Source organism: Hyperoodon ampullatus (assembly GCF_949752795.1).
Source record: "Hyperoodon ampullatus genome assembly, chromosome: 9".
Lineage (NCBI taxonomy): Eukaryota > Metazoa > Chordata > Mammalia > Artiodactyla > Ziphiidae > Hyperoodon > Hyperoodon ampullatus.
This window is the reverse complement of record NC_136922.1, coordinates 24,556,782-24,582,666: the sequence shown is the minus strand read 5'-3', so window position 1 is coordinate 24,582,666 and position 25,885 is coordinate 24,556,782. Positions and strand designations below refer to the sequence as shown.

The 25,885-nt window shown below is 52.9% G+C and overlaps 2 protein-coding genes across 3 annotated transcripts; one reads left to right on the top strand and one right to left on the bottom strand.

Moving 5' to 3' along the window:
• Nucleotides 1-9,959: 9,959 nt before the first annotated feature.
• Nucleotides 9,960-12,251, top strand: PGAM2 (phosphoglycerate mutase 2; the record flags this gene model as incomplete). Its single annotated transcript, XM_079711466.1, has 3 exons — nt 9,960-10,373; nt 10,479-10,659; nt 12,085-12,251. The coding sequence occupies 3 exons, from the start codon at nt 9,960-9,962 to the stop codon at nt 12,249-12,251; spliced, it is 762 nt and encodes a 253-aa protein (XP_079567592.1).
• Nucleotides 12,252-13,127: 876 nt separating this feature from the next.
• On the bottom strand, nt 13,128-25,562 carry DBNL (drebrin like). Of its 2 annotated transcripts, none has more exons than XM_079710853.1 (13): nt 25,440-25,562; nt 21,731-21,786; nt 19,739-19,851; nt 19,052-19,126; nt 17,906-18,052; nt 17,032-17,109; nt 16,577-16,728; nt 16,424-16,469; nt 15,909-16,002; nt 15,213-15,308; nt 14,997-15,133; nt 14,667-14,763; nt 13,128-14,186 (listed from the first exon to the last, which is right to left on the bottom strand). In XM_079710853.1, the coding sequence occupies exons 1-13, from the start codon at nt 25,520-25,522 to the stop codon at nt 14,047-14,049; spliced, it is 1,314 nt and encodes a 437-aa protein (XP_079566979.1). In that variant the 5' UTR covers nt 25,523-25,562; the 3' UTR covers nt 13,128-14,046. The 2 variants fall into 2 exon arrangements, with proteins under 2 accessions (XP_079566979.1, XP_079566978.1); XM_079710852.1 differs by having other exon boundaries at nt 14,997-15,109; nt 16,424-16,466.
• Nucleotides 25,563-25,885: the final 323 nt, after the last annotated feature.

The window sequence follows — 25,885 nt, the reverse complement described above, 5'->3', positions numbered from 1 at the left end:
CTCCAGGATAGATCATATCTTGGGTCACAAATCAAGCCTTGGTAAATTTAAGAAAATTGAAATTGTATCAAGTATCTTTTCCGACCACAATGCTATGAGACTAGATATCAATTACAGGAAAAGAGCTGTAAAAAATACAAACACATGGAGGCTAAACAATACACTACTTAATAACGAAGTGATCACTGAAGAAATCGAAGAGGAAATTAAAAAATACCTAGAAACAAATGACAATGGAGACACGACGACCCAAAACCTATGGGATGCAGCAAAAGCAGTTCTAAGAGGGAAGTTTATAGCAATACAATCCCACCTTAAGAAACAGGAAACATTTCGAATAAACAACCTAACCTTGCACCTAAAGCAATTAGAGAAAGAAGAACAAAGACATCCCAAAGTTAGCAGAAGGAAAGAAATCATAAAAATCAGATCAGAAATAAATGAAAAAGAAATGAAGGAAACGATAGCAAAGATCAATAAAACTAAAAGCTGGTTCTTTGAGAAGATAAACAAAATTGATAAACCGTTAGCCAGACTCATCAAGAAAAAAAGGGAGAAGACTCAAATCAATAGAATTAGAAATGAAAAAGGAGAAGTAACAACTGACACTGCAGAAATACAAAAGATCATGAGAGATTACTATAAGCAACTCTATGCCAATAAAATGGACAACCTGGAAGAAATGGACAAATTCTTAGAAATGCACAACCTGCCAAGACTGAATCAGGAAGAAATAGAAAATATGAACAGGCCAATCACAAGCACTGAAATTGAAGCTGTGATAAAAAATCTTCCAACAAACAAAAGCCCAGGACCAGATGGCTTCACAGGCGAATTCTATCAAGCATTTAGAGAAGAGCTAACACCTATCCTTCTCAAACTCTTCCAAAATATAGCAGAGGGAGGAACACTCCCAAACTCATTCTACGAGGCCACCATCACTTTGATACCAAAACCAGACAAGGATGTCACAAAGAAAGAAAACTACAGGCCAATATCACTGATGAACATAGATGCAAAAATCCTCATCAAAATACTAGCAAACAGAATCCAACAGCACATTAAAAGGATCATACACCATGATCAAGTGGGGTTTATTCCAGGAATGCAAGGATTCTTCAATATATGCAAATCAATCAACGTGATACACCATATTAACAAATTGAAGGAGAAAAACCATATGATCATCTCAATAGATGCAGAGAAAGCTTTCGACAAAATTCAACACCCATTTATGATAAAAACCCTGCAGAAAGTAGGCATAGAGGGAACGTTCCTCAACATAATAAAGGCCATATATGACAAACCCACAGCCAGCATCGTCCTCAATGGTGAAAAACTGAAACCATTTCCACTGAGATCAGGAACAAGACAAGGTTGCCCACTCTCACCACTCTTATTCAACATAGTTTTGGAAGTTTTAGCCACAGCAATCAGAGAAGAAAAGGAAATAAAAGGAATCCAAATTGGAAAAGAAGAAGTAAAGCTGTCACTGTTTGCAGATGACATGATACTATACATAGAGAATCCTAAAGATGCTACCAGAAAACTACTAGAGCTAATCAATGAATTTGGTAAAGTTGCAGGATACAAAATTAATGCACAGAAATCTCTGGCATTCCTATATACTAATGATGAAAAATCTGAAAGTGAAATCAAGGAAACACTCCCATTTACCATTGCAACAAAAAGAATAAAATATCTAGGAATAAACCTACCTAAGGAGACAAAAGACCTGTATGCAGAAAATTATAAGACACTGATGAAAGAAATTAAAGATGATACAAATAGATGGAGAGATGTACCATGTTCTTGGATTGGAAGAATCAACATTGTGAAAATGACTCTACTACCCAAAGCAATCTACAGATTCAATGCAATCCCTATCAAACTACCACTGGCATTTTTCACAGAACTAGAAAAAAATTTTTCACAATTTGTATGGAAACACAAAAGACCCCAAATAGCCAAAGCAATCTTGAGAACGAAAAATGGAGCTGGAGGAATCAGGCTCCCTGACTTCAGACTATACTACAAAGCTACAGTAATCAAGACAGTATGGTACTGGCACAAAAACAGACAGATAGATCAATGGAACAGGATAGAAAGCCCAGAGATAAACCCATGGACATATGGTCACCTTATCTTTGATAAAGGAGGCAGGAATGTACAGTGGAGAAAGGACAGTCTCTTCAATAAGTGGTGCTGGGAAAACTGGATAGGGACATGTAAAAGTATGAGATTGGATCACTCCCTAACACCATACACAAAAATAAGCTCAAAATGGATTAAAGACCTAAATGTAAGGCCAGACACTATCAAATTCTTAGAGGAAAACATAGGCAGAACACTCTATGACATAAATCACAGCAAGATCCTTTTTGACCCACCTCCTAGAGAAATGGAAATAAAGACAAAAATAAACACATGGGACCTAATGAAACTTAAAAGCTTTTGCACAGCAAAGGAAACCATAAACAAGACCAAAAGACAACCCTCAGAATGGGAGAAAATATTTGCAAATGAAGCAACTGACAAAGGATTAATCTCCAAAATTTATAAGCAGCTCATGCAGCTCAATAACAAAAAAACAAACAGCCCAATCCAAAAATGGGCAGAAGACCTAAATAGACATTTCTCCACAGAAGATATACAGACTGCCAACAAACACATGAAAGGATGCTCAACATCTTTACTCATTAGAGAAATGCAAATCAAAACTACAATGAGATATCATCTCACACCAGTCAGAATGGCCATCATCAAAAAATCTAGAAACAATAAATGCTGGAGAGGGTGTGGAGAAAAGGGAACACTCTTGCACTGCTGGTGGGAATGTGAATTGGTACAGCCACTATGGAGAATGGTATGGAGGTTCCTTAAAAAACTACAAATAGAACTACCATATGACCCAGCAATCCCACTACTGGGCATATACCCTGAGAAAACCATAATTCAAAAAGAGACATGTACCAAAATGTTCATAGCAGCCCTATTTACAATAGCCCAGAGATGGAAACAACCTAAGTGTCCATCATCGGATGAATGGGTAAAGAAGATGTGGCACATATATACAATGGAATATTACTCAGCCATAAAAAGAAATGAAATTGAGCTATTTGTAATGAGGTGGATGGACCTAGAGTCTGTCATACAGAGTGAAGTAAGTCAGAAAGAGAAAGACAAATACTGTATGCTGACACATATATATGGAATTTAAGAAAAAAAAATGTCATGAAGAACATAGGGGTAAGACAGGAATAAAGACACAGACCTACTAGAGAATGGACTTGAGGATATGGGGAGGGGGAAAGGTAAGCTGTGACAAAGTGAAAGAGTGGCATGGACATATATACACTACCAAACGTAACGTAGATAGCTAGTGGGAAGCAGCCGCATAGCACAGGGAGATCAGCTTGGTGCTTTGTGACCGCCTGGAGGGGTGGGATAGGGAGGGTGGGAGGGAGATGCAAAAGGGAGGGGATATGGGAACATATGTATATGTATAACTGATTAAATTTGTTATAAAGCAAAATAAATAAATAAATAAGAATCAACCAAAAAAAAAAACCAAAAAAACCAAAGCAGGAGGTATAACTCTCCCAGACTTAAGACAATACTACAAAGCTACAGTAATCAAAACGGCATGATATTGGTACAAAAATAGGCATATGGATCAATGGAACAGAATAGAGAGCCCAGAAGTAAACCCACACACCAATTAATCTTCAACAAAGGAGGCAAGAATATAAAATGGGGAAAAGACAGTCTCTTCAGCAAGTGGTGCTGGGAAAGTTGGACAGCTGCATGTAAATCAATGAAGTTAGAACACACTCTCACACCATGCACAAAAATAAACTCAAAATGGCTTAAAGACTTAAACATAAGACACCATAAAACTCCGAGAAGAGAGCATAGGCAAAACATTCTCTGACATAAATCATGTTTTCTTAGGTCAGTCTTCCAAGGCAATGGAAATAAAAACAAAAATAAACAAACGGGACCTAATCAAACTTACAAGTTTTTGCACAGCAAAGGAAACCATAAAAAAATGAAAGGCAACCCAAGGAACGGGAGAAAATATTTGCAAATGATGAGATAGACAAGGGCTTAATCTCCAAAATATACAAACAGCTCATGCAGCTCAACAACAAAAAATACCCAAACAACCCAATCGAAAAATGGGCAGAAGACCTTAATAGACATTTCTCCAAAGAAGCCCCTGCAGGCACATGAAAAGATGCTCAACATCACTAATTATTAGAGAAATGCAAATCAAAACTACAATGAGGTATCACCTCAGACTGGTCAGAATGGCCATCATTAAAAAGTCTACAAATAGGGCTTCCCTGGTGGCGCAGTGGTTGAGAGTCCGCCTGCCGATGCAGGGGACACGGGTTCGTGCCCCGATCCCGGAGGATCCCACATGCCGCGGAGCGGCTGGGCCCGCGAGCCATGGCCGCGGAGCCTGTGTGTGTCCGGAGCCTGTGCTCCGCAACGGGAGAGGCCACAGCAGTGAGAGGCCCACGTACAGAAAAAAAAAAAAAAAAAAAAAAAGTCTACAAATAACAAATGCTGGAAAGGGTGTGGAGAAAAGAGGACCCTCCTACACTGTTGGTGAGAATGTAAACTGATGCAGCCACTACCGAAAACAGTATGGAAGTTCCTCAGAAAACTAAAAATAGAATTACCATATGATCCAGCAATCCCACTCCTGGGAATATACCCAGACAAACCTACAATTCAAGAAGATACATGCACCCCTATATTCATAGCAGCACTGTTCACATAACCTAAACATGCAAACAACTTAAATGTCCATCAATAGATGAATGGATAAAGAAGATGTGGTATATATATATATACGATGGAATACTACTCAGCCGTAAAAAGAGAACGAAATAATGCCATTTGCAGCAACGTGGATGCAACTAGAGATTATCATACTAAGTGAAGTAAGTCAGAAAGAGAAAGACAAATACCATATGATGTCACTTATATGTTGAATCTAAGATATGGCACAAATGAACCTACCTACAAAACACAGACTCATATACATAGAGAACAGACTTGTGGTTGCCAAGGGGGAGCGGGGGAGGGAGAGGGTTGGACTGGGAGCTTGGGGTTGGTGGATGCGAACTATTACATTTAGAATGGATACACAACAAGGTCCTACTGTATAGCACAGGGAACTCTATTCAATATTCTGTGATAAACCATAATGGAAAAGACTATTAAAAAAAACAATGTATACATGGGTATAACTGAGTCACTTTGCTGCACAGCGGAAATTGGCACAGCATTGCAAATCAACTATACTTCAATAAAAAAATAAAATAGATAACTAAGGAGGACCTACTGTATAGTACAGGGAATTCTGCACAAAATACTCTGTAATGGACTATATGGGAAAAGAATCTAAGAAAGAGTGGCTATATGTATATGTATAACTCATTCACTGTGCTGTACACCTGAAACTAACACAACATTGTAAATCAATTAGACTCCAATAAAAATTTAAAAAAATAAAATCACTTAAAATTATATATGTATGAGACATAGAATGTCATATAAAGGTAAAAGGGTCAATCCAACAAGAGTAATTTCAAATATTAAAAAAATATTTTTGCACCTGCCATAGGGGCACCTAAATATATAAAGCAAACATTAACAGACATAAAGGGAATAGTAGACAGAAATACAGTAATAGTAGGGGACTTTAATATCCCACTTTCAACAATGGATAGATCATACAGACAGAAAATGAGGAAACAGTGGACTTAAAACTACACATTACATCAGATTGACTTAACAGACATATACAGAACATTTCATCCATCAACAGAATACACATTCTTCTCAGGCACACATGGAATATTCTACAGGATAGATAATATCAACAAAGCAAGTCTTAATAAATTTTAAGAAGACAAATTATATCAAGCATCTTTTCTGACACAGTGGTGTAAAACTAGAAATCAATTACAAGGAACCTGGAAAATTCACAAACCTGTGGAGATTAAACAACATACTCCTAAACAATCAATGAGTCAAAAAAGAAGTCAAAAGAGAAACCCAAATACATCTTAAGACAAATGAAAATGGAAATACAACATACCAAAACATATGGGATGCAGCAAAAGCAGTTCTAAGAAGGAAGCTCATAGCAATATACACCTACATTAAGAAAAAGAAAGGGCTCAAATAAACAATCTAACCTTACACCTGATGGAACTAGAAAAGCCCAAAGTTAGCAGAAGGACAGAAGCAACAAAGATCAGAGCAGAAATAAATGAAACAGAGACTAAAAAGACAACAGAAAATATCAATGAAACTAAGAGCTGGTTCTTTGAAAAAAGAAACAAAATAGACAAACCTTTAGCTACTCATCAATTAAAGAGAGAGGACTCAAACAAAATTATAAATGAAAGAGGATACATTACAACTGATAAAACACAAAGGATCATAAGAAACTACTATGCCAACAAATTCAACAATTTAGAAGAAATCTAGAACTGTCAGAACTAGTAAACAAATTCAATGAAGTTTCGGAATACAAAATAAATACACAAATATCAGTCTGTTTCTATACACTAACAACTAGAAGAAAGAGAAATTTTTAAAAATCCTATTTACAATTGCATCAAAAGAATAAAACAACTAGAAATAAATTTAACTAAGGTGGTGAAAGATCTGTACACCGAAAACTAAGACATTCATGAAAAATCTGAAGATGACACTAATAAATGTAAAAATATTCCATCCTCATGGATTGGAAGAATTGACATGGTTAAAATGTCCATACTACCAAAAGCAATCTATAGATTCAATGTAGTCCCTATCAAAATTCCAATGGCATTTTTCTCAAAAAAGAAAAAGACAAAACACTAAAATTTGTATGGAACCACAAAAGACCATGAATAGCTAAGGCAGTTTTGAAAAAGAGGAACAAAGCTGGAGACATCACAGTTCTTTGTAACTATATTGCAAAGCTATAGTGATCAAACAGTATGATATTGGCATAAAACCCACACATAGACCAAAGGACAGAATAGAGAACCCAGAAATAAGCCCACCCACATGTGGTCAATTAATTGACAACAAAAGAGCTAAGAATATACAATAGGGAAAGGACATTCAATAAATGGTTTTGGGAGAACTGAACAGTCACATGCAAAATTGTCCTAGGTATTTTGAATATTATTTTGAGAGTCTGTTTAAATCCTAAGGAGAATGTTGATCGTATTGTTTTGGCAGGTAATCAGGTCACCAGTGGGTCAGCCTGGGTCAGAGCCCAGGAATTCACCTGTAACTGTACTGCATCACTCACCTAATCTCCCTCCTCTTCATGCCTGACCTGATACTTGACAGCTCCCTGGGGCCTGCTTTCCAAGACTTCCAGCCAGAAATCTGGGGCCTTAGTTCCACCCCCCCTTGCTGCACAGCCCCTGCAGCTGCATCCAGTCCTCCGCTGCAGGAGGGAGGAGAGAGAAAGCAGCGGGTGTTTGCCATACACTCTTGTGGCCTCACCTCCTCTGGTTAGAGGGTAGCTCTTCTCTCAGGGTTTCAGGTGCCTGCCTGGCTGACGCTGCCACCTCTACATTACTGCCCAGGAGCTGTGGTGGGTAAGAAAGGGAAAAAGGGAAGGGGCCTGTAGGAACTTTATTTCTGTTCCTTGGACCAGAGGGATTCTCTGGAGCCCTTTCTGTCCACACTGGGGACACTTCTAGGTTTCAAGCTGGGCAATCCTGGGAGAAAAAAAATGGTAAACTCACCATGGAACTTGGAATCTGATCTGCTTCATCTGCCTGCTACTGACTTTTCAGTTCTCTGAGATCTGCTTTCTGCCTTTGTCCAGGATTTATAGCTGTGGTCACGTCGAGAGACCAGTGGAGGGTGCTCGCTCCACCCTCGCAGGACAGTCCTGTTGAAACAGCAGCCCTCCTGCCCCCCTGCTCGCTTCTCCATGGACCTCATCACTGCCTACCATGCCACACGTCACATGTTGTCCATCTCCCATCACTGGGATGGAGACCCCCATGAGCAGGGCCTTGCTTGCCCAGTGCTTGAACAGCGCCGGCACACCAGACATGCCCAGCAAATACTTTTTGAATGAGTAAGAGTCAGGCTGGAGCGAGCCAAGGCTTAGAAGCTGTGTCTAGTCTTCTCAGGCTTCAACTCTCCTCTGAGGTCCCTGGCTTTCTCAACAGCCATCAGACAGGCAGGAAGGCATGTCCCGTCCCTCCCTCTGGCTGTCAGTAAGGCCCCAGTGGCCCCCCAGTCTAGCAGCTCCTTACCACGCCACCACCTGCACCCAGCCCAAGCCAAGCAGCCTTGTTCTCACCTAACCCAAAGCCACCACCTCTACCAGGGCCTTTGGCCTCCAATCCTGCCTCCACAGCGGCAAGGGACTTTAAAATATAACCATGCTTCAGACTCTCCAGTGATCCCCATTCGTCAGGACACAAGGCCCAGCCCCTCTATGCCTCTCTGACACACACTTGTTTGCTGTTCTATGAGGATTGGTTCTTTGCTGGTGCAGCTGCAACTTGGCATCTTGACCCCGCCGCTCTGCTTCGTTTCTTCACAGCCCAGATCGCAGTAGCCCTTGTCCCCCAAAACCTGAATGCATTAGTCCTGGGCCTGCACCCAACTCTACACTGCCCCCTAGTCCCAACCTCGGCCTACCTCTGGGCGCTCCTAATAAACTGGGCACAGACCTAATAATCAGTACCTCTGATTCTGGGGTTCCTTGGGGACATGAATCCTGGATTTTTCTTTTTCTTTTCAAAGGTGGTTTCAGCTGGGAGGAGTGAGCCTGGCTTGGGTGAAGGTAACTAGGGTGGGAGAGTGTGGCACATGTGGATAAGAACTTGACAAAGGGATGAGAAAGCAGAAAACCTTCTGTTCCTCTCTGGCCCAAGCAGCCAGGCCCCCAGCTACCCCTGGCTCTCCTGGAAACCCAGCTCTGCCCAGCTCAGCCCTTGTCCTACACTGCTGCCACCTCCCACAAGGCCAGACCTCTCCCCAGGGCTATGGTGCTCACCAGCTCCCCTGCTCTGCCCACGGCCACCTTTCCTCCTCCCCTGTGTGGAGATGACAGCACAGCCCCTCCCAGCCTGGCTGTCAGCCAGAGGTTTCCACAGGGCTCATCCTGCGGGCAAGGCTGGGGCACAGAGCCTGCCAGGGCAGAAGGACCTGAGGAGGGCGGTCAGGAGTCCCGGGGAAGATCCCCTGCCAATATACAGACCCCACTCACGGGGGAGCAGAACAGCGCCCCGGGGGGAACCTCCTGGCAGCTCACACGTTCGCACGCAGGTGTGCGCACAGGCAACACAGACTTGAGCGCGAGGCACACGGACGTGTACATGCAGTAGGAGGTGCGCAGCACGTGCACGCGCACCTAGGCACGCACGTGTGGGTGGGCGGACACACGTGCGTACTCACAACCCTCGGCTCCCTGACACCAGGCTAGTGTACTTCCCGAGACGCAGGCTTGTCCCCGGTTGCGTTGAGTGACTCGGAGGAGGCAGTCAGGGTTTCCCCGTGCCCCTGCCCGACAGCGGCAGCCCCCGCGAGCAGGCGGCAGGCTGACGGGGCTCGGGGCCCCGCCCTCAGGGGGAGTCTTTCCCCGGCCAGCCCTTGCGCTCCCGCTAGCCCCCTTCTCAGGCTTGCTGGAGGCCCGGACTTCTGCCCTTCATGCCCAGCCCTGCTCGGCAGCCCCGCCCAGCCTGGGCTCTGGGCACGTGGGGCCTGGTGGCTGATGAGGCCATTTTTCCAGTCCGGCTCTCGGCCTGCCTTCCACCCAGCGCTGCTGCCGGCCACCTGCTGCCGCCCGTCAGGCCTGGAATGCTGACTGGCAGTTGGCTGGGGCGGGGGCTGGGCACCGTTATAAAGCTGGGGGCGCCTGGGGATCACCTGTCCCTGTCTGGAGCCCGCGAGTGCCCGCCGCCGCCACCATGTCCACCCACCGCCTCGTGATGGTTCGGCACGGCGAGAGCACCTGGAACCAGGAGAACCGCTTCTGCGGCTGGTTCGACGCGGAGCTGAGCGAGAAGGGGGCTGAGGAAGCCAAGAGGGGGGCCCAGGCCATCAAGGACGTGAAGATGGAATTTGACATCTGCTACACGTCGGTGCTGAAGAGGGCCATACACACCCTCTGGACCATCCTGGACACAACGGACCAGATGTGGCTGCCTGTGGTGCGCACCTGGCGCCTCAACGAGCGCCACTACGGGGGTCTCACTGGCCTCAACAAGGCAGAGACGGCCGCCAAGCACGGGGAGGAGCAGGTGAAGATCTGGAGGCGCTCCTTTGACATCCCTCCACCCCCCATGGATGAGAAGCACCCCTACCACAACTCCATCAGCAAGGTGAGCGGCTGGGCTGCGGGGCTGGAGGGGAGGTCTGGGGACGGGGGCCCAGGTTCGGGGGCGGGGGGCTGTCTGGGGAGTGAACAGCAGCACGGGTGCCCCCAGGCGCGTCGCTATGCAGGCCTGAAGCCGGGGGAGCTGCCCACGCATGAGAGCCTCAAGGACACCATCGCCCGGGCCCTGCCGTTCTGGAATGATGAGATCGTCCCCCAGATCAAGGCTGGCAAGAGAGTGCTCATTGCAGCCCACGGGAACAGTCTGCGGGGCATCGTCAAGCACCTGGAAGGTGAGGCCCATCCTCACACAGGGTGTGGGCAGAGGCGGGTTGGGTGACACGTCCCCTTGAACCAGATAGCCCCCGGCTGCCTCACCGAGGCGGCTTCGCAGACATCCGCACCCAGGGCAGGGCCTCCAAACTGTGAACTGGACTGGGAGGGGTGAGAAACCACTTGAAAAAACAGCTCTGTAAGAAAGAACCATCCACTCGCCGTGTGTACTGGGACACTGTTTAACAGTTGAGTCTCCTGAAGATTCTGGGTGAAAATGTGTGCTGCCATTGACACAGGGCCCAGGCCCTGCACAGGGGTCCACAGCTGGCCCGGCTTCCCCAACACAAGCCTCAGGTGCGAGGAAGGCAGGCCCGGGGGTGGCATCTTGCCCAAGGACACCCACCCCTGAAGAGGCTGAGCCATCTGGCTCCAAATCCCAGCTTGCTGAGTGACCCTGGTCAAGTCACTTCACTGGCAGCTGCTGGATATGGGACTGAGGGTGGGGCCCTGCCCGCACCCCAGCTCACCCACTCAGGGCAAAAGACTAGTCAAAAGAAGGGTGCAGGGTGCGGAGAACGCCAGAGACCTTAGGTTGGTAGCTTGGCTTCCGCTAAAAGGGGAGCAGCCCCTCCCAGCATGACAAGCTTCCTCCATGGAAGCCCCTGTCCGCCTTTCTGAGGACTTCCTGAGGCTGAGTCCACACAGACGCCTCACGGCTGGCACTGAGCCTCGCAGATGGAAAGACCACCTGCCCTCCCTCCCTTCTGGGGGCTCCCTGCAGCCTGGTCCAGGAGAAACGAATGCACGGAGGCAAACGTGACCAGGGTCTCCCACTGCCCAGAGCATGTTCCCTTAAGGCCTCCCTGCACCAGCGGGGTGGGCGGGCTGACAGGAATACCAAAGGTCGAGCTGCTATTCCAGGCCAGGTCTTCGGGAGGCCAGCAGGGTTGGGTCGGGTTTCCACAGAGAACTCTCTTCACTTGGCAGGGCGTCCCCTCCACCTCGGCCACGGGCAGTGCTTCTCGCCGTCCCTATCACACCCCCCTTCTCAGGAGCAGCCCTGCTCTGCTGCTTAGGACGTCCAGAAACTAGAACTCTCTAGAAGCCAAGTGGTTAAGGTCTTTCCTGATCCCAAACACCCACCAGTCTGACCAGAGTTCACTTTGGGCCAAGGGGACCAATGGCGTCACCCCAGATGAGGACAGCTCGGGCTGGAGCGAGGTCCTCGGTTCACCACAGCTATTTCTGTAGGCTGCTGTCTCAGTGCTGCCTTGACCTTCTCAAGGAGCATTTCTGCGGCCTTGCTGTCGGGGTGGGAGGGCTGCTGCCTGGCTGACAGCCCTGTGGCCCTTAAAGGTCACGAAGTTTGCTAAATGCGAGAGCAGGTGGCTGCCTGGCAGACAGGCTGGGAGGGCCTAAGGACCCTTGTTCCTCTGGTCCAGCGATGTCGGACCAGGCCATCATGGAGCTGAACCTGCCCACGGGGATCCCCATCGTGTACGAGCTGGACCAGGCGCTGAAGCCCACCAAGCCCATGCGATTCCTGGGTGACGAGGAGACCGTGCGCAAGGCCATGGAAGCTGTGGCTGCCCAGGGCAAGGTCAAGTGAAGGGTGGGCTCTGGCAATAAAGGCACATCCTCTCACTGCCTCAGGCTAGTGTGGCCCCAGGACGCCCGCCCCCCAGCGCTCACTCAGGGCTCACTCAGGGCTGGTTTCACGGGCCTGGAGCCCGGGATTCCACACACACAGCCCCGGGCCCCTGCTGCCTGCCCAAGCCTCCCCCACTGGGTGCAGGGACCCCGGAAACACAGAGGCCAAGAGCCTTCCTATCCCCGGCTATCGAGTGGCTCCTGACAAGCCCCTACGATGACCCGCAAAGCAGAAGAGCCACTTGGTAACCTTGCTCTAAATCCGAGTGCCCAGGGTCACTTCAGGAGAGTCCAAGTGACCCAGCCCTCCCCATGGTGAGTGAGGACTGTGGCCAACACACCACTTCCCTCGCACTGGTTTTCCTCTACTGTCCTGGCTGCCCCAGGGTGGGAAGGGCCCTGCCCCACGGGGGTCCCCTTGTCCAGGGGCAGACAAGCCCACAGGTAGCCTCAAAGCTGGCAATACCTGATTCATGGGGCTTTCATAGCTGGGGTGGGCCCTGGAGGCTGTCCTAAGAAATCAGGACATGGTGAGGCCTGCCTGCAGCTCAGCCTAAGAAGACAGGAAACGCCATCTGCAGCCAGTGGGGAGGGGGCACTGGGATTGGCCACCACCTGGGCCGACAGCCCCCTCAGTGCATCCTTTGCCCCAAGCTGCTTCCACCTGGCACCTCCCAGAGCGTAAGAGCTGAATTCCCCAGACGTTCTGTGGGTGCAGGTGCCTCACTGCAGGTACATGTGCACACTGGCTGTCCTGAGTGGGTGGAGGCTCCCCATGGCAGGGGTCAGGGGGGCCCTCGGCCCCTCCCCAAGAACTGAAATGCAGGAGGCTGACTTGCAGTCACACATTGACCTTTATGCCTCCTCCAGGTGGCTAAGGGTTGGTCAGAGGTCTGAGGGTGCACACATGAGGGCTGCAACAGGGGGGATTGGAGCTAGGGCCGGTGTGGGGCAATTCTTACTCCAAAAGCAGACATGGATGGGCTGGGGCAGAAAGAAGGAAAAACAGTAGGAACAGGCCACCATGGTTACTTTCCCTAAACCGTATCAACTGAGGCGCACACCGGGGCCAGCAGACAAGAGTGAGCCACGTGGAAGGACACGTAGTGTCTGTTGATGTTTTCACCTCTTCTTTCACATACTTAGATGGGGGCTTGGTTGTTCCTATCTCCACTGCCCAGAGCCCAGGTAGAGGGACAGAGAAATGGGGAGCACAGAGCAGGTTCCAGAAAGACTGCTACCAAAATTGTCATGACCCACTCTGACTTTGGTCATAAACTCTAAGTTCACTGTTCCCAAGGGTCACTGATAGCTACAGACACCGTCCCTTAAAGCCAAGAGGAAAAGGAAAAAAAGGCAAGTGCAGAAGGAGACCTCTAGACGCCCCTGCTCAGAACCACCCCCGCAGACTAGCAGTGCCATACTCCTTGGCAGAGGTCACTGAGAGGCTGGCTCTGGGCAGGGCTTGGCTCAATGTCTTCTGTTGGGGGTCAAGGACCAGGCTGGTTGGGAGGACTTGGGAAGCTGCTGTTGGAAGCACGTCTGGAGATCACCAGGTTATTGCTGCATTTGGGGCAACAGAGGCCGAGCCACCCAAGCCAGAGGGAGCCCAAGGGCCTGCCCTCATCAGGGGATCCCATTCCCAGAGAAGTGCCGTACACAACCCTCACGCCACCTCTTCCAGCAATGAGGAAATCGCGTCTGGGTGGGCAAGGGAAGGACAGCCCTCGGCCTCGGCCAGCAGTCGGGGGTCCTTACTCAATGAGCTCCACATAGTTGGCGGGAAACATGCCAAAGTGGCCGTCCGGCCCGTAGCCACGCCACCAGCCTTCGTCGATCACCTCAATGCCCGTGATGAGGTTCTCGGGGTCAAAGGAGATCTCAGTCTCGTCGGCTGCAAAGAAGGTGAGCCCAGATGCAGTGCTGAGGGCCCTGGGCCAGCCAGCCCACAGCCTGTGCTGACGCTGCTCCTGGGGCCACTCCCCCAGCACACACCTTCCGAAAGGGCCTGGCCCTGGCCTCACTGTCCCAGCGAAAGGCTGGAGCACAGCACTTCCACACATCAGCCTGCTCCCCGAGGCCTCTACCCAGGGTCAGCAGGGGCACCGGCATCCAGGCCTGGCCCCTCTTCTCTGGTCACACCTTCCGGCACTAGAACAAGGCAGGCAACTGGGATTCACACCAGTGGACAGCAAGTAGCTGCCCGGAGCACGGGGGGAGGCCTGAGCTGTGCAGGGCACCCACCCACTCTCCCCTCTCACCCTCCTGTCTTCATTTCCGACACGCCCCGGGCTCTCCCCTTGAGGGAGTCGGCAAATCCTGCCTCCTGAGCTTGGGCCCTGTGGTTTGAGGTGGCAGGGCTGCAGCACGTTACCTGCCTGGTAGTCATACAGGGCCCGGGCACAGAGCCCTTTCCCACTCAGCCCCGGGTAGTGGTCAACGCGCTCAGAGCGGGTATCTTGCTGCTGCACCTGCCCACGGATGGGAAAGAAGAAGAGAAGTCTGGGATCGTGGTTACCCAGATTCAACCCTGCCTGTAACCAGGGCTCACGGCAGACTTGGGGGGAGGGCACACGGGGCACGGGATGCTCCAAAATTAAACAAGGCGATTCACAGGTAGGGAGCCACGGAATGGATACGGCCAAGGAGCGCGTTTCCGGGCACGTGGGCCCTTCACCCATCTGCCCTGCTGCACAGAACCCACCACTGGAGGCTCCTCGTAGAGGGTCTCCTGCTCTGGGGGCTCCTCGTACACGGCCTCCTCTTCCGCCGGCACTGAGCACGGAGGGGCGCTGGGCACTGGCTCCTCGCGGAGATCTGCACGGGAGGACACGGCCCACTCTGACCCAGGGGAGGGGAGAGGACGTGCCACGTCTCCCTCCCACCCCCCAACCCCCCACAGGGCAGCTGAGAGCCTTGCCTGCCCTGGGCCTTGAGGTGGCATGAGCTGACTCTCTGCTGAGGGGGGTCTCCGGCTGGGTGAGCTGCTTCTGCAGGAAGGGGCTCCTCAGCTTGCCTGCAAACCAACGGTAAACATCGAAGACCTCACACTGCTGGAAAGTGGGAAGAGCCGAGTCCTCTCTGCCCCTTCTGTGCCCTGTACTGCCCGGAGGGTGGACCTGCTCTGGGACAGTGGCTGTCACACAGGGAGTGAACAGGCACATGCAGCAGCTGCAGGAATGCCACCCGCTGTGCACACATCACATACACACACACATCGTACACTCCAAGCAGCCCCTTGGGGGCCACGTGCAGGGCTGGAGAGCTGACCAGCAGTGCAGTCCGATATAGCCTTTGGGGGCCAGAGAGGTGACTGATGCAGGCCCGAGACCCAGCTAACAGCCCAACGTTGGGGGGTTTACAGGGCCGGGGCTGGAGGGTGTCCACTCTAGAGCCACACACGGCCCCTCCTGTCCCACCAGGTCAAGAGCAGGAAGGGGACACCTGGGTCCCCGGCTCCCGGGCCAGAAGCGACACTCATGAGCACGGGCTCTCCTTACTCATCCCTTTCACCTTCTGAAACATCTGTCACTAAGTCAGGGGGCCCTGCCCTGGGACCCCAGGCTCCCCTTCAGCCTTCCCCTGCCTCACAGCTGGGCGCAGAGCGAAGTCTCACCTGGCTGGGGGCTGGAGGTGGACATGGCGGCCACGGCCCTCTCCTTCTGCTTGAAAATCTCCCGTGGGTGTGCTGGCTGTGGACAGACAGGCTCCTGAAGGAGCGCGCACGGAGCCGGCAGTGAATGAGGATCCGGGAGCCATCGGCCTGCCTGGCTCCCTGCAGCTGTGCAGGGGGTCAGGAAGCAAAACACCGAAGCTGAGGGGCTCACAGGCCTCTGCCAGCACCAGGCGGAGGTCCATGCCGGCCTGAGCTTCTGCCCTCGGCTCTCCTCTCCACTGACGGCCCTGACACACCACGTGTCCCACGTTCTAATCTGCCCCAGCAGGCTGCAGGCCCCTCCCAGTAAGCGCCTCCCTCGGGCCTGCTGGGCGGGGCGTGTGCATCTGGAGGGACCCACGCGGCCACCACGGCTCACAGCAGGCAGCCTGCGCACCTGTCCCGGACGAGCCTCAGCAGATCCGGGACCCGGGCGCGTCACTCTGGCCCTCAAGGTGGGAGCGACCGAGACTCACCTCCTCTCTGCTCCTTGAAGGCACTTCCTGCTGCTCACCCTGCCTGCTGGGAGGGGCAGAGGGAAGAGCTGCAGCCCGGCCTCAGCCCGGCCTCCCCCGCCCTGGGGGACAGCCCTCGGGAGGGGAGAGGAGGCGGGGGCAGCGCCGCCTCACCTGGGGGGCCCGGCCTCGCTGTCCCGCTGCTGGTGGCGCTGCTCCCGGAGGGCGGCCTCGCGCAGCTCCCGCTCGCGGCGCTCCTGCTCCAGCCGCCGCCGCTCCTCCTCCGCCCGCCGCTTCTCCTCCAGCTTGCGGTTCTCCTCCTCCTTCTGCGGGGAGAGCCACAGGCGGCTGACCCCTCGGCCTCAGCGCTGCCGGCAGCGTGGACCCGCCCAGGCAGCCCGCAGGGGCCACGGTCAAGCGTGGGCTCTACAGCAACACTCGCTGGCCTTGTTCCCTAACACCTCTGACCCCTAGTTCAACCATCTGCGAATGGGTGCTACCAGGGCCATCTGTTCTAGGAGCTCACGGTAAGGAAAACCGAGACACAGCAGGTAAACCACTTCCTGTCTGGTGCACACAGGACCAGCCCGAATGCCAGCTCTCATCCTCATGCCCTGGGCGGCACTTACCTCTGCCTTGGCCCAGAAGCTGTCTTTGCCAACCTTTTTGATCTCAGACACGGCGTTGGTCTTCTGGTACACAGAGCCCTGAGGCGGATAGAGAATTCACTGTAGGGTCATTGACAGGAGCACAGCACGCAGGAAAGAGCTGTTAGGATGGCACCTGGCAGAAGGAGTGGCGCCTGGCCCAGTGACCCTTAAGGAGACTGATACCAAAAGGGCCTGAGAGGCCCTGGAAACCGCAAGTGGGGAAGCTCAACCCCAGACAACACTGGACGAGTCTCTGGCTGCACCAGGCCCCTGTGGATGGAAGCCAAGGCAGGAAAGGCCCCTTGGCCTGCCCGAGATTCCTGGAGGTGGGGCAGTTCTGAGGCAGGCCTCTGGACAGGGGGCCCTCAGACAGCTGACTGCCATGGCAGCACCCACAGGCTCTCCAAGAACCCCAGCTCCCATCCTGCACCAGACCACAGGCCCACAGGCGTCTGTCTGCCCACAGCTCAGAGGGGCCTGCCCTGTCCACCACCAGAAGTTTCTCCAAAGCAACCACCGTCCAGGGCGGCACAGGACACTCTGGGGCCACGGCCTGGAGGGTGGATGGAATTTCCCTGCAGAGAACCTCTGAGCATACACAAGAGGCTCTGGAACTACCAGGCAGGGTCAAAGGCCACGCCTCATGCCCACCAGCACCCGCCTCACCAGCAGGCAGCTCTTGCTCCTGTCAGGCTCGGGGTCACCATCTGCACCTCAGTCCGGCTCCAGGACCGGAAGCCAGGCAGGGGGAGCCCAGCCCCTGAGGGAGGAAGCGCTGAGTGCGGGCCGAATCAGTCCGGCAGCTAGAACCGCACGCTCCTGCCCGGCCACCTCAGGCCCACAGGGCACTCACCACCGGGGCCTGGGGGCCCGTGTCCTGGAAGCGGCTGCTCTCTCTGTGGAAGGTGTAGTTGGCCCCGGAGGCCCTGGCCACCTTCTGCATGATACACTCGGGCTCCACGTCCTCCTCGGCCCTGGCGTTGATGGTCACATGGGCCCCCTGCAGCAGGAGCAGCACTTAATGAAGAAGAAGCATTGCAACCCCAGGAGAGGACAGGCCGCACACCTCGGTCTGCACAGCACAACGGCTGCACCACGCTCAGGGTCGGGAGACCCTGCCAGGAACCAAGGCACGCTCGCCCCAAGGTCTCCGGAAAACCGGCTGAGGGAAACCCATCGTTCTTGTCCCAGCCCACGTGGGAGGCCCTTGCCCTCCACGGTGTGGCCCGTTCTGTGGTGCTACAAGACAGCCCCAGCATTAAAGGGCTTCTTTCTAGTGAATGAAATCCAACTTTAAAAGTCACCTGGAAACAAGCACATTTTCTACAAAAAGCAAGTTACTGATTTCTTCTTGAGAAGTTAGAACTATGACCTTGTTGTTATGAAATACCAATAAGCTTGGGACCTTCTCTTTCAGCTCCTAGATGGAGAAACTGAGGTGCGTCTGAAGAAGCATTGGCAGAACCAGAAAACAAAGTCCTGAGCCTCCTTGCCAGTAACCAAAGAAATGCAAAGAGTAAGCTGACAAGTGAACAACAAATGCTTTTTGATACAAAATGCTTTTGAAGTTAAACAAGGTTCCATTATATGATGTCTGAAATAAATACGTGCAGAAATGGACTAGAAAGAATGCGCTAAAGGGAACACGCACGTTGAGGTTGCGAGCAGAAGCAACTTTCCTTCTCGTCCAAATCCTGCTAGAACTGCTAGAAGTCTGTCCTCATAAAACAGATGCAGCCCGAGGCCTAGTCCCACCCCAAGACCAGCTCCAGCAGGGCCTCCCCAAGGTCCTTCGTCCTTCCTTCCCACTGAAGCCAGCTTGCAGGTGGCTCTGGCTACCTCCTGGGCAGGAGAGCAGCCTCTGGCTATGCCCTGAAGTCCAGACAGAGCACAGGGACTGAGGTACACTTCCCACTCTGGCTGTGATTCCCGCTCACTCACATCCAGGAACCTAGGGACCTGGTGGACTCTGGGAGGCCCTGTGCGGAGCAGCCCTCACCTTCAGGAAGCTGGCCACGGTGCTGACGTGGCTGGCGCACGCTCCCTTCCGCACGTCGTTCACACCCTCGCCGGTCTGCAACACAGCACACCCAGCGTGACCCGCCAATTCCTCGGTGTGACCCAGGTCTCCCCGCAAAGCCACTGCCCACTCCAGGGACTCAGCAGTTTCCCTGTGTCCCGGGAAAGAGCAAACCGCAACCCCAAAGCAGAGGACACGGTGAGCCCCCATACCTCCGAGTCAGGGAGGTTCCTGGAGCAGGACGGTCGCCAGCGTCCACTGTGGGGTGTTGCCTTAGGATTCCCTAGTCCCCACCCAGGGGGCTCCACTTCATTAGAGCCCCTGTCCTATACTCCCAGTGCCCTCCCAGCCCTAATCCAGGCACTCTGTTCCCTCAGGATGACTACCCTGAAGGGGACAAGAACATGAGTGCCCTGTGATTGTGTGTAGTCCATTTCACAGGAGTAGTTCTGGGCTGGAACAGTGACTTCTGCACTAGCAAGGCCCTACGTATTCTTTGGGCCACACTGAATTAATCCACTCTTCTGTCCATTCACCGGATTCAAGCTGTTCTAAAGTCAAGTCCTCTTCTGCTCCAGTCACAAAAGGCAAAGCATGAAAGACGAAAAGGGAGTTTTTCCGGGTCTCACCCAGATGAGAACTCGGAAGCCCTCCAGTTCCACGTACCCAGTTGATGAGGACAAACTTGGGCAGGCCGGAGTTGGGGTCCTTCACTCTGCAGAAGGCGTACATCACCTTCCCGCTGTTGAGCTCCTCCACCATTTCCTCCAGGCCCCCCTCTGCAGCAGTCACAAGGAGAGTCAGGGGCAGCCCAGGCACCCCACGCCCACCCTGGCACCTGGTCCATCAGGAAAGGAAACCCCAGCTGCCTCTAAACCAGGGTTCTCAGCCTCATCTACATCTGAATCACATTCCTAGGCCTACCCGCACTAAGCTGGCTTATGAGAACTGGATGGGACCCAGGATCTGCATTTGTGAAAAGCACCTCAGCCCCGCTCACCACAACAAGAGAAAGCCCCTAAGAAGCAATGAAGACGAAGGGAGGGAGGGAGGGAGGAAGGAAGGAAAGGCACCTCAGGTGATTTTTTAAGCCACACTAGTCTAAAAACCACTCCTGTAAACCCACAGGTAATTCTGGAAGCAAAAATGTCATTTATGCTACAAACCAGGCAGGCACCAGACCTCCAGATGGAGGGGCTCTGCAACAATTTTACCATTTGCCCGGACTCCACAAACCGCCCTGGAATAACACATCTGCTCAGACTCCAGGGCCACCCAGAGGGTCCCAAGCAGATGTTAACTCTCCGCCATATAGGGCCTCAGCTCTTAGACTCTCTGAGCAGGGATAAGCGAGTGATGGGGCACAGGAATGAACCACCCTATGCCGTTCTCCCCTGACACTCAGGCTGTGAGCCCCAGCATGTACTAGAGTTTTGGGTTCTCATCAGGTATCCCAAACCTCCTCAGACTGTGAGAAGGACCTGGATCAGGTATTTTAGCTAAAGGGCTCCAGGGAACCTGGGGCAGTCCTGAGGCCCTGCTCTGGGCTCCTACAGCAGAGCCTGTGAATACCACTGAGGATGGTGGTATGACACTCAGCTGAACTCTGCAATTCTCAGTCCCCTATGGCGTCACACTGCACCTGAGACCACCGTCAGTGGCAGTCCTTCTAGAAAGAGGACCACCAAGGAGAGGCACTCGAAAGAGGGAGGCCTTTTCTACCAACAAGTCATCAGAACCATTCACGGGCAAGGAGAGAACATGCTAGTGAACATGCACTGAACAGTGAAGCCGTGTCACTCAGGTCAGGTGAGCCGGCCTTGAGAACGAGGAGTCAGGGGTATCAGGTGGGGGGCCTGCAGTTTCTACCCCTCTGCCCAGCACTGGCCAAGAGCCTCTTCTTCCCGAGGCACTTCCTATCACCCCGTATTTGAGTAGCACTTTTCCAGGTCACCCTGTCCCAGTGGACCATGTGCACTGATGTGACCTCTCCTGGCTGAGGGTGTGCCCTGCAGACACTCAGCCCACCGGGAAGAGGACAGAGGGAAAGATGTGTCTCACCTTCTCCTCCACCACCAGCACCCAGCTCTGTGGGACTGTTACCCTCCCAGCTGCAGCCCAGGGCTAAGGATGCAGCACAGGCCAGGCCTTGGGCTGCCTGCAAGCTGGAGAGGGCTGGCCTATTTCCCATCTCAGCTCTTCCAACTACAACACAGACAGAGAGCAGTGCTGCCTTGCACCACCAGGCAGAGAAAGCCAAGGAGAAGGTATTTTCACTTAGAAACATCTGAAACCCAAAGCTGGCCAGGAGCTGTGAGTGCCGGGGGGGCCCACACTGCTCAGTGGAAGCCTCTGTCCTGCCTGGCTGGCTGCAGTCAGCCCGATCAGGGTACCAGGGAATTCCTGAACATTGAATGAAACTGATGTGGGGTAGGCTCACCCTTAGCCAGGGGAGGTGTCACTGCAGTCACGCCACATGCAGGGGACACCTATGCACCCTGAGTGCCCTTCCTCCCGCTGTGACGGCTGAAACGCCAGCAGAGATGGAGCACTGATGTCACGACTCTCTCCCCTCCACGCACCTCACCCTCCCTCCCGGGCTTCTGCCTCCTGATGGTCCATAAGAGCCCATTTGCTTCCTCGCTTGACCATACTCACCCCCAGTGCCAGCCACACGGATGTCATTGCTGTTGCCTTCATAGGTAAAGAGGGCCCTGAAACAAAACACAAACAGGCTCTACAGCCAGTGCCCTGGTCACCATCTGCCCTCACTGTGCCCACCAAGGCTTCACGCTGCACCCCAAAGAGCTCAGTCTGACAGTAACCCTGTAGGCTGACACAGACCCCACTCTGAACTACAAGGCAGGACCTCAGTAGGCCGCTGGGCCTCCCAGGGCTGAGCCTTCTCAGCTGCAGCCGGCCCGACTTACCAGAGCGGCCTATCGTGAGGACAAGCCTACGGAGACGGGGAGCACACATCTACTCGGAAGAAAACTAAGCTGTGAAGTTTTATGGCAACCGTCTACACATTTATGTGTGAAATACTCACCTAGCTACCATGTATGTGCATTTGAACAAACAAAAGATACCTGCATATTCCTGAAACCAAAGCACCCCAAGGAGAAGCAGGAAGGAGAAATATGTGCATTTTCAATGACCCTGTGTATATCTGTGGTCTTCCGGGAAGACTGAAGGGTTGGTGGAGCAGGTCTGTCTGGCCTGAGGCTCTTCCAGCACACACAGGCTTTTATTGGTTGTGTATGGCACTGGAAACCACAGGGGCCATGACTCAACGTGGAGTCACGCTCCTCACAAGACAGGCTCCCTGGCTGGGCACGTGCTGTATCTAGCAGAGCCTTAGGTCTCCACAGGTGATCCTGGGTCACATCGCCCTTCTCCTGTAAGCCTAATTATTCATAAGAACTCTGGTAAAGATGTGGGCTTATAAATTACGGTAAATTGTATTAAATCTGGGCCACGGAAGGTCCCTTGACCAGAACAAAGGTCACTCATGGAGAACATTCTAGAATAGGTGGCTTCTGTGCAGTCCACATGAAGCCCAGACATCTGCATGAACTGTGCAGCAGCTCAGCTCCAGGGAGTGCTGGCAGACCACAAGGTGAGGGTGCTAATCCATCGGACAGCAAGTCAAAGGCAAAACCCGGTCTGGGGTATCATCACCCCATGCTCCACGGCACAGGCCTGCTGAGGCGCGCCAGACAGAAGCTCCAGGGTCAACAGTCTGACAGGAACCACGTCAACTTCCACTCAGCTTCAGGGCCTCGCTAATGCCACTGGGCAGAGCTGCCTAAGCCTGAGAAAGTCAGAAGAAATTAGACCCAGGTCCAGAGATCTGGCTGGGAGGGAGGACAGACGGCCAGGAAAGAACCACTGCTTCCCAGCAGAGGAGAGAGAGTGCAGAAGGAGAGAAACACTCAGAGAAATGGAAAAGGAAGACTTGGGTGGTAGCAGACATCCAGACTCTGGTGGCCAGAGTCCTGACCAGCCTTCCTCCTGGAGGAAAGAAGCCCCTGGCTGCAGAAGACAGGGGCACCGGACAAGCAGCAAGAAACAGAGATGGCTGCTCAGCTTAGCTTTTCCAAGAAGGGATCCAGCAGCTAGCAAAGGCCACGCTCCGTGCCTGCCACCTACCCCTCTGACTTCATTCCCCTCCACCCTGGGCTCCTTCCTGAATGTTCCCGGTTCAAAGGCTCATCCCAGATTCAATCAAACAACCCTTCTTTCAAACCGACGTGAAAAAAAAAATGGTGTGTTGGCTTGTGCAGGCATATAGCACAAGGAGTATGGGGCACTGAGCACCTTATAATTCAGTCACTTTCCAAAAACCTAATCTGAGAACCTGCTGCTTGCTAGCGATGGGAATGCAGCTACAAATAATCCCTAAGAGGCCCTGCCCGTGGAGCTTACTTTCTAATGGGAGACAAACAAAACAAAACACACACACACAAACACACACACAAACACACATACACACACACATCAACACTAACGTACTGTCAGATAGTGCAGTGGGTGCAGGAAGTGAGCAAACATGCCACAATCTAGGGGAAGAACCACCTGGGGGAACCAGGAGAGAGAGCCGGTATGGAGAGTTGATGCTGTGGCTGCTCTCCATCCCAGCTGGCTCCAGGGCCTGGCCCAGAGCACCCACTCTGCATGAGAAACTTGCTATGACCCGCCACACCGGAGACCACCTGTTCTTGCTCTGATATCCTCTGCCACTTCTTCCGCACTGCTCTCAGGACCCCTACATCAGGGACAGAGATGGGGACCACCCCACTCTTTCTGGTGAAGAGCAAAGGTGATAAGAAAATCAGTGAGGGTGTCTGGTGCATGCCTGAAGGCAGTCAACCAGGGAGATGGGAAAATGTGACTGCAGCCAGGGAGACAGGAATCCAGAAAGGCCTCTCCAAAAAGGCAACATCAGAGCTGAGAAATGAAGTTTGGGGAGCTCCCTAGGATGATGTGGAAAGGCGCTCCAGGCAGAGGAAGCAGAAAGAACAAGGGCTATGAGGAGAAAACTGCTTTGCAAGTTTAAGGAAAAGAAAGAAAGCTAGAGTGGTGGTAAACAGGTGTGACCACAGCACGGTAAACAGGAGGGGCGGTCAGGAGCCTGTCGACCATGGCAAAGAGTCCAGGCTGTGTTTATGATGCAACAGGAAGCCACTGCAGAGCTTAAGCAGGGAAGTGACATGGGTCTAGATATTTTTTCAGCTAGTGAATGGGGACCTGCCCACATTGACGTGGCCCCAGAGATTCTGCAGACTCAGGCAGCTGGTGTCCTGAAGCTCTTCCCTAAAAGGCCTGGGGGTGAAGGAAAGGCAAGGCAACAATGTCCTCAGTGTCACAACAGTACACTGTACAAAAGCCACTCTGTGCTGGGCACCAGGGAAAGTAGACATGCGAAAGCAGTAGCACCTGACAAGTGGAGAGAGCCACAGTAGCTCAGCCACGCCCAGCGGGCCCCTCCCTAGGCAATGGGAAAAGGCTCCCACCCCAAAAGCTGGTCACCTCACTCGATCGTACTCAGCATATTTCTTGGAAGTACAAGTTCTCAAAACTGGTCAGTGAACACAATTTAAGCAAAAAGGAAGGTAACAGAGAATTACCATGCAAAAAACAACCCTAGTTGCAGGACAGACAGCAGACCCTATGTATGGGCTGCCCAGGGCTCTCCCAGAGACTTCAGATCCAAGCTTCCAGAACTATAAAGCCCCTAACACCGACAGCCTAGGAAAGGATGTCACTGGGAGGTGGACGGAAGGGACCTCTTTCCAAACACATAACCAGCATCGTCCTTTCCTTCATCTCCCCATAGCTCAGGAATATGAAGTATATTCTTCTTGGAGAAAGGGAGGTTCTCGAATACATATTCACAGGGAACCAGGGACTTAAACCCCTCCACCTTCCTGCTTGACATCTCCAAAGCAAGGCTGCCAGACCACCCTCAGAGTGCCATCCCTGAACACAGCGTTTGGAAGACGACGGGCGTAGCTTCCGCTTTCTCAAGAAGGGGTGTGGAGGGCCCCTTTGTCCACGGAAGTCCCCGGGCAAGAAAGGAGAACCTGGCGAAGCCCTCAAGCACAGCCAAGCACAGGATGCATCAACGAGGCCCGTACGGCCGAGACCGGTGGCCAGCGGAGGGGAAGGGCTGGGGACTCACCAGACCCCCACGCCGGGTTTAACCTGCCCACGCACGGTGGGGCAAGGGGTGACAGGGTGGGGACCGCCCCCCCCGGGGTGTGGCGCAGGTGCTGGGCAGACAGGGCTCCGCGCCCCCTGGCTCCCCGGCCCCAGCCCGCTCCCGGCCCGCCCCCGGCCCGCCCCCGGCCGCCTCGGCGCCCACCAGTCGGTCGGGGACTTCTCGTTGACCACTTGCTCGTAGGCCTCCTGCAGCGCCGGCCCGTTCCGGCTCAGGTTCACAGCCATGGCCGACCCTGCGGTGCCCGCGCTGCCGCCGCCGCTTCCGGGCCCGGGCGGCCCAACGCCCCGCCCGTCGGCCGGAAGCCCCGCCCCGACCGCCGGAAGCGGAAGCGGTGCAGGCGGGGCCAGCGGGAGCGGGAGAGTGCTGGCTAGGCGTCTAGAGGGCTGCTGGGGAGTCGGGGCTCGCGTGCGGGTCGCGGTCTGCAGACAGCTGGACGAGGGGGTGGAGGGAGGGCGCGGCCTTCTGCGCGTCCCCGTGCTCTGTCCCGCCGAGCCCGGGCGCGCCTTGTGGGTCCGGCGGAGGGACCCCACCCAGCCCCCTGTTCGCTGCACTCACGGAGCACCGTGCATTTTATTCTTCAACTCTTG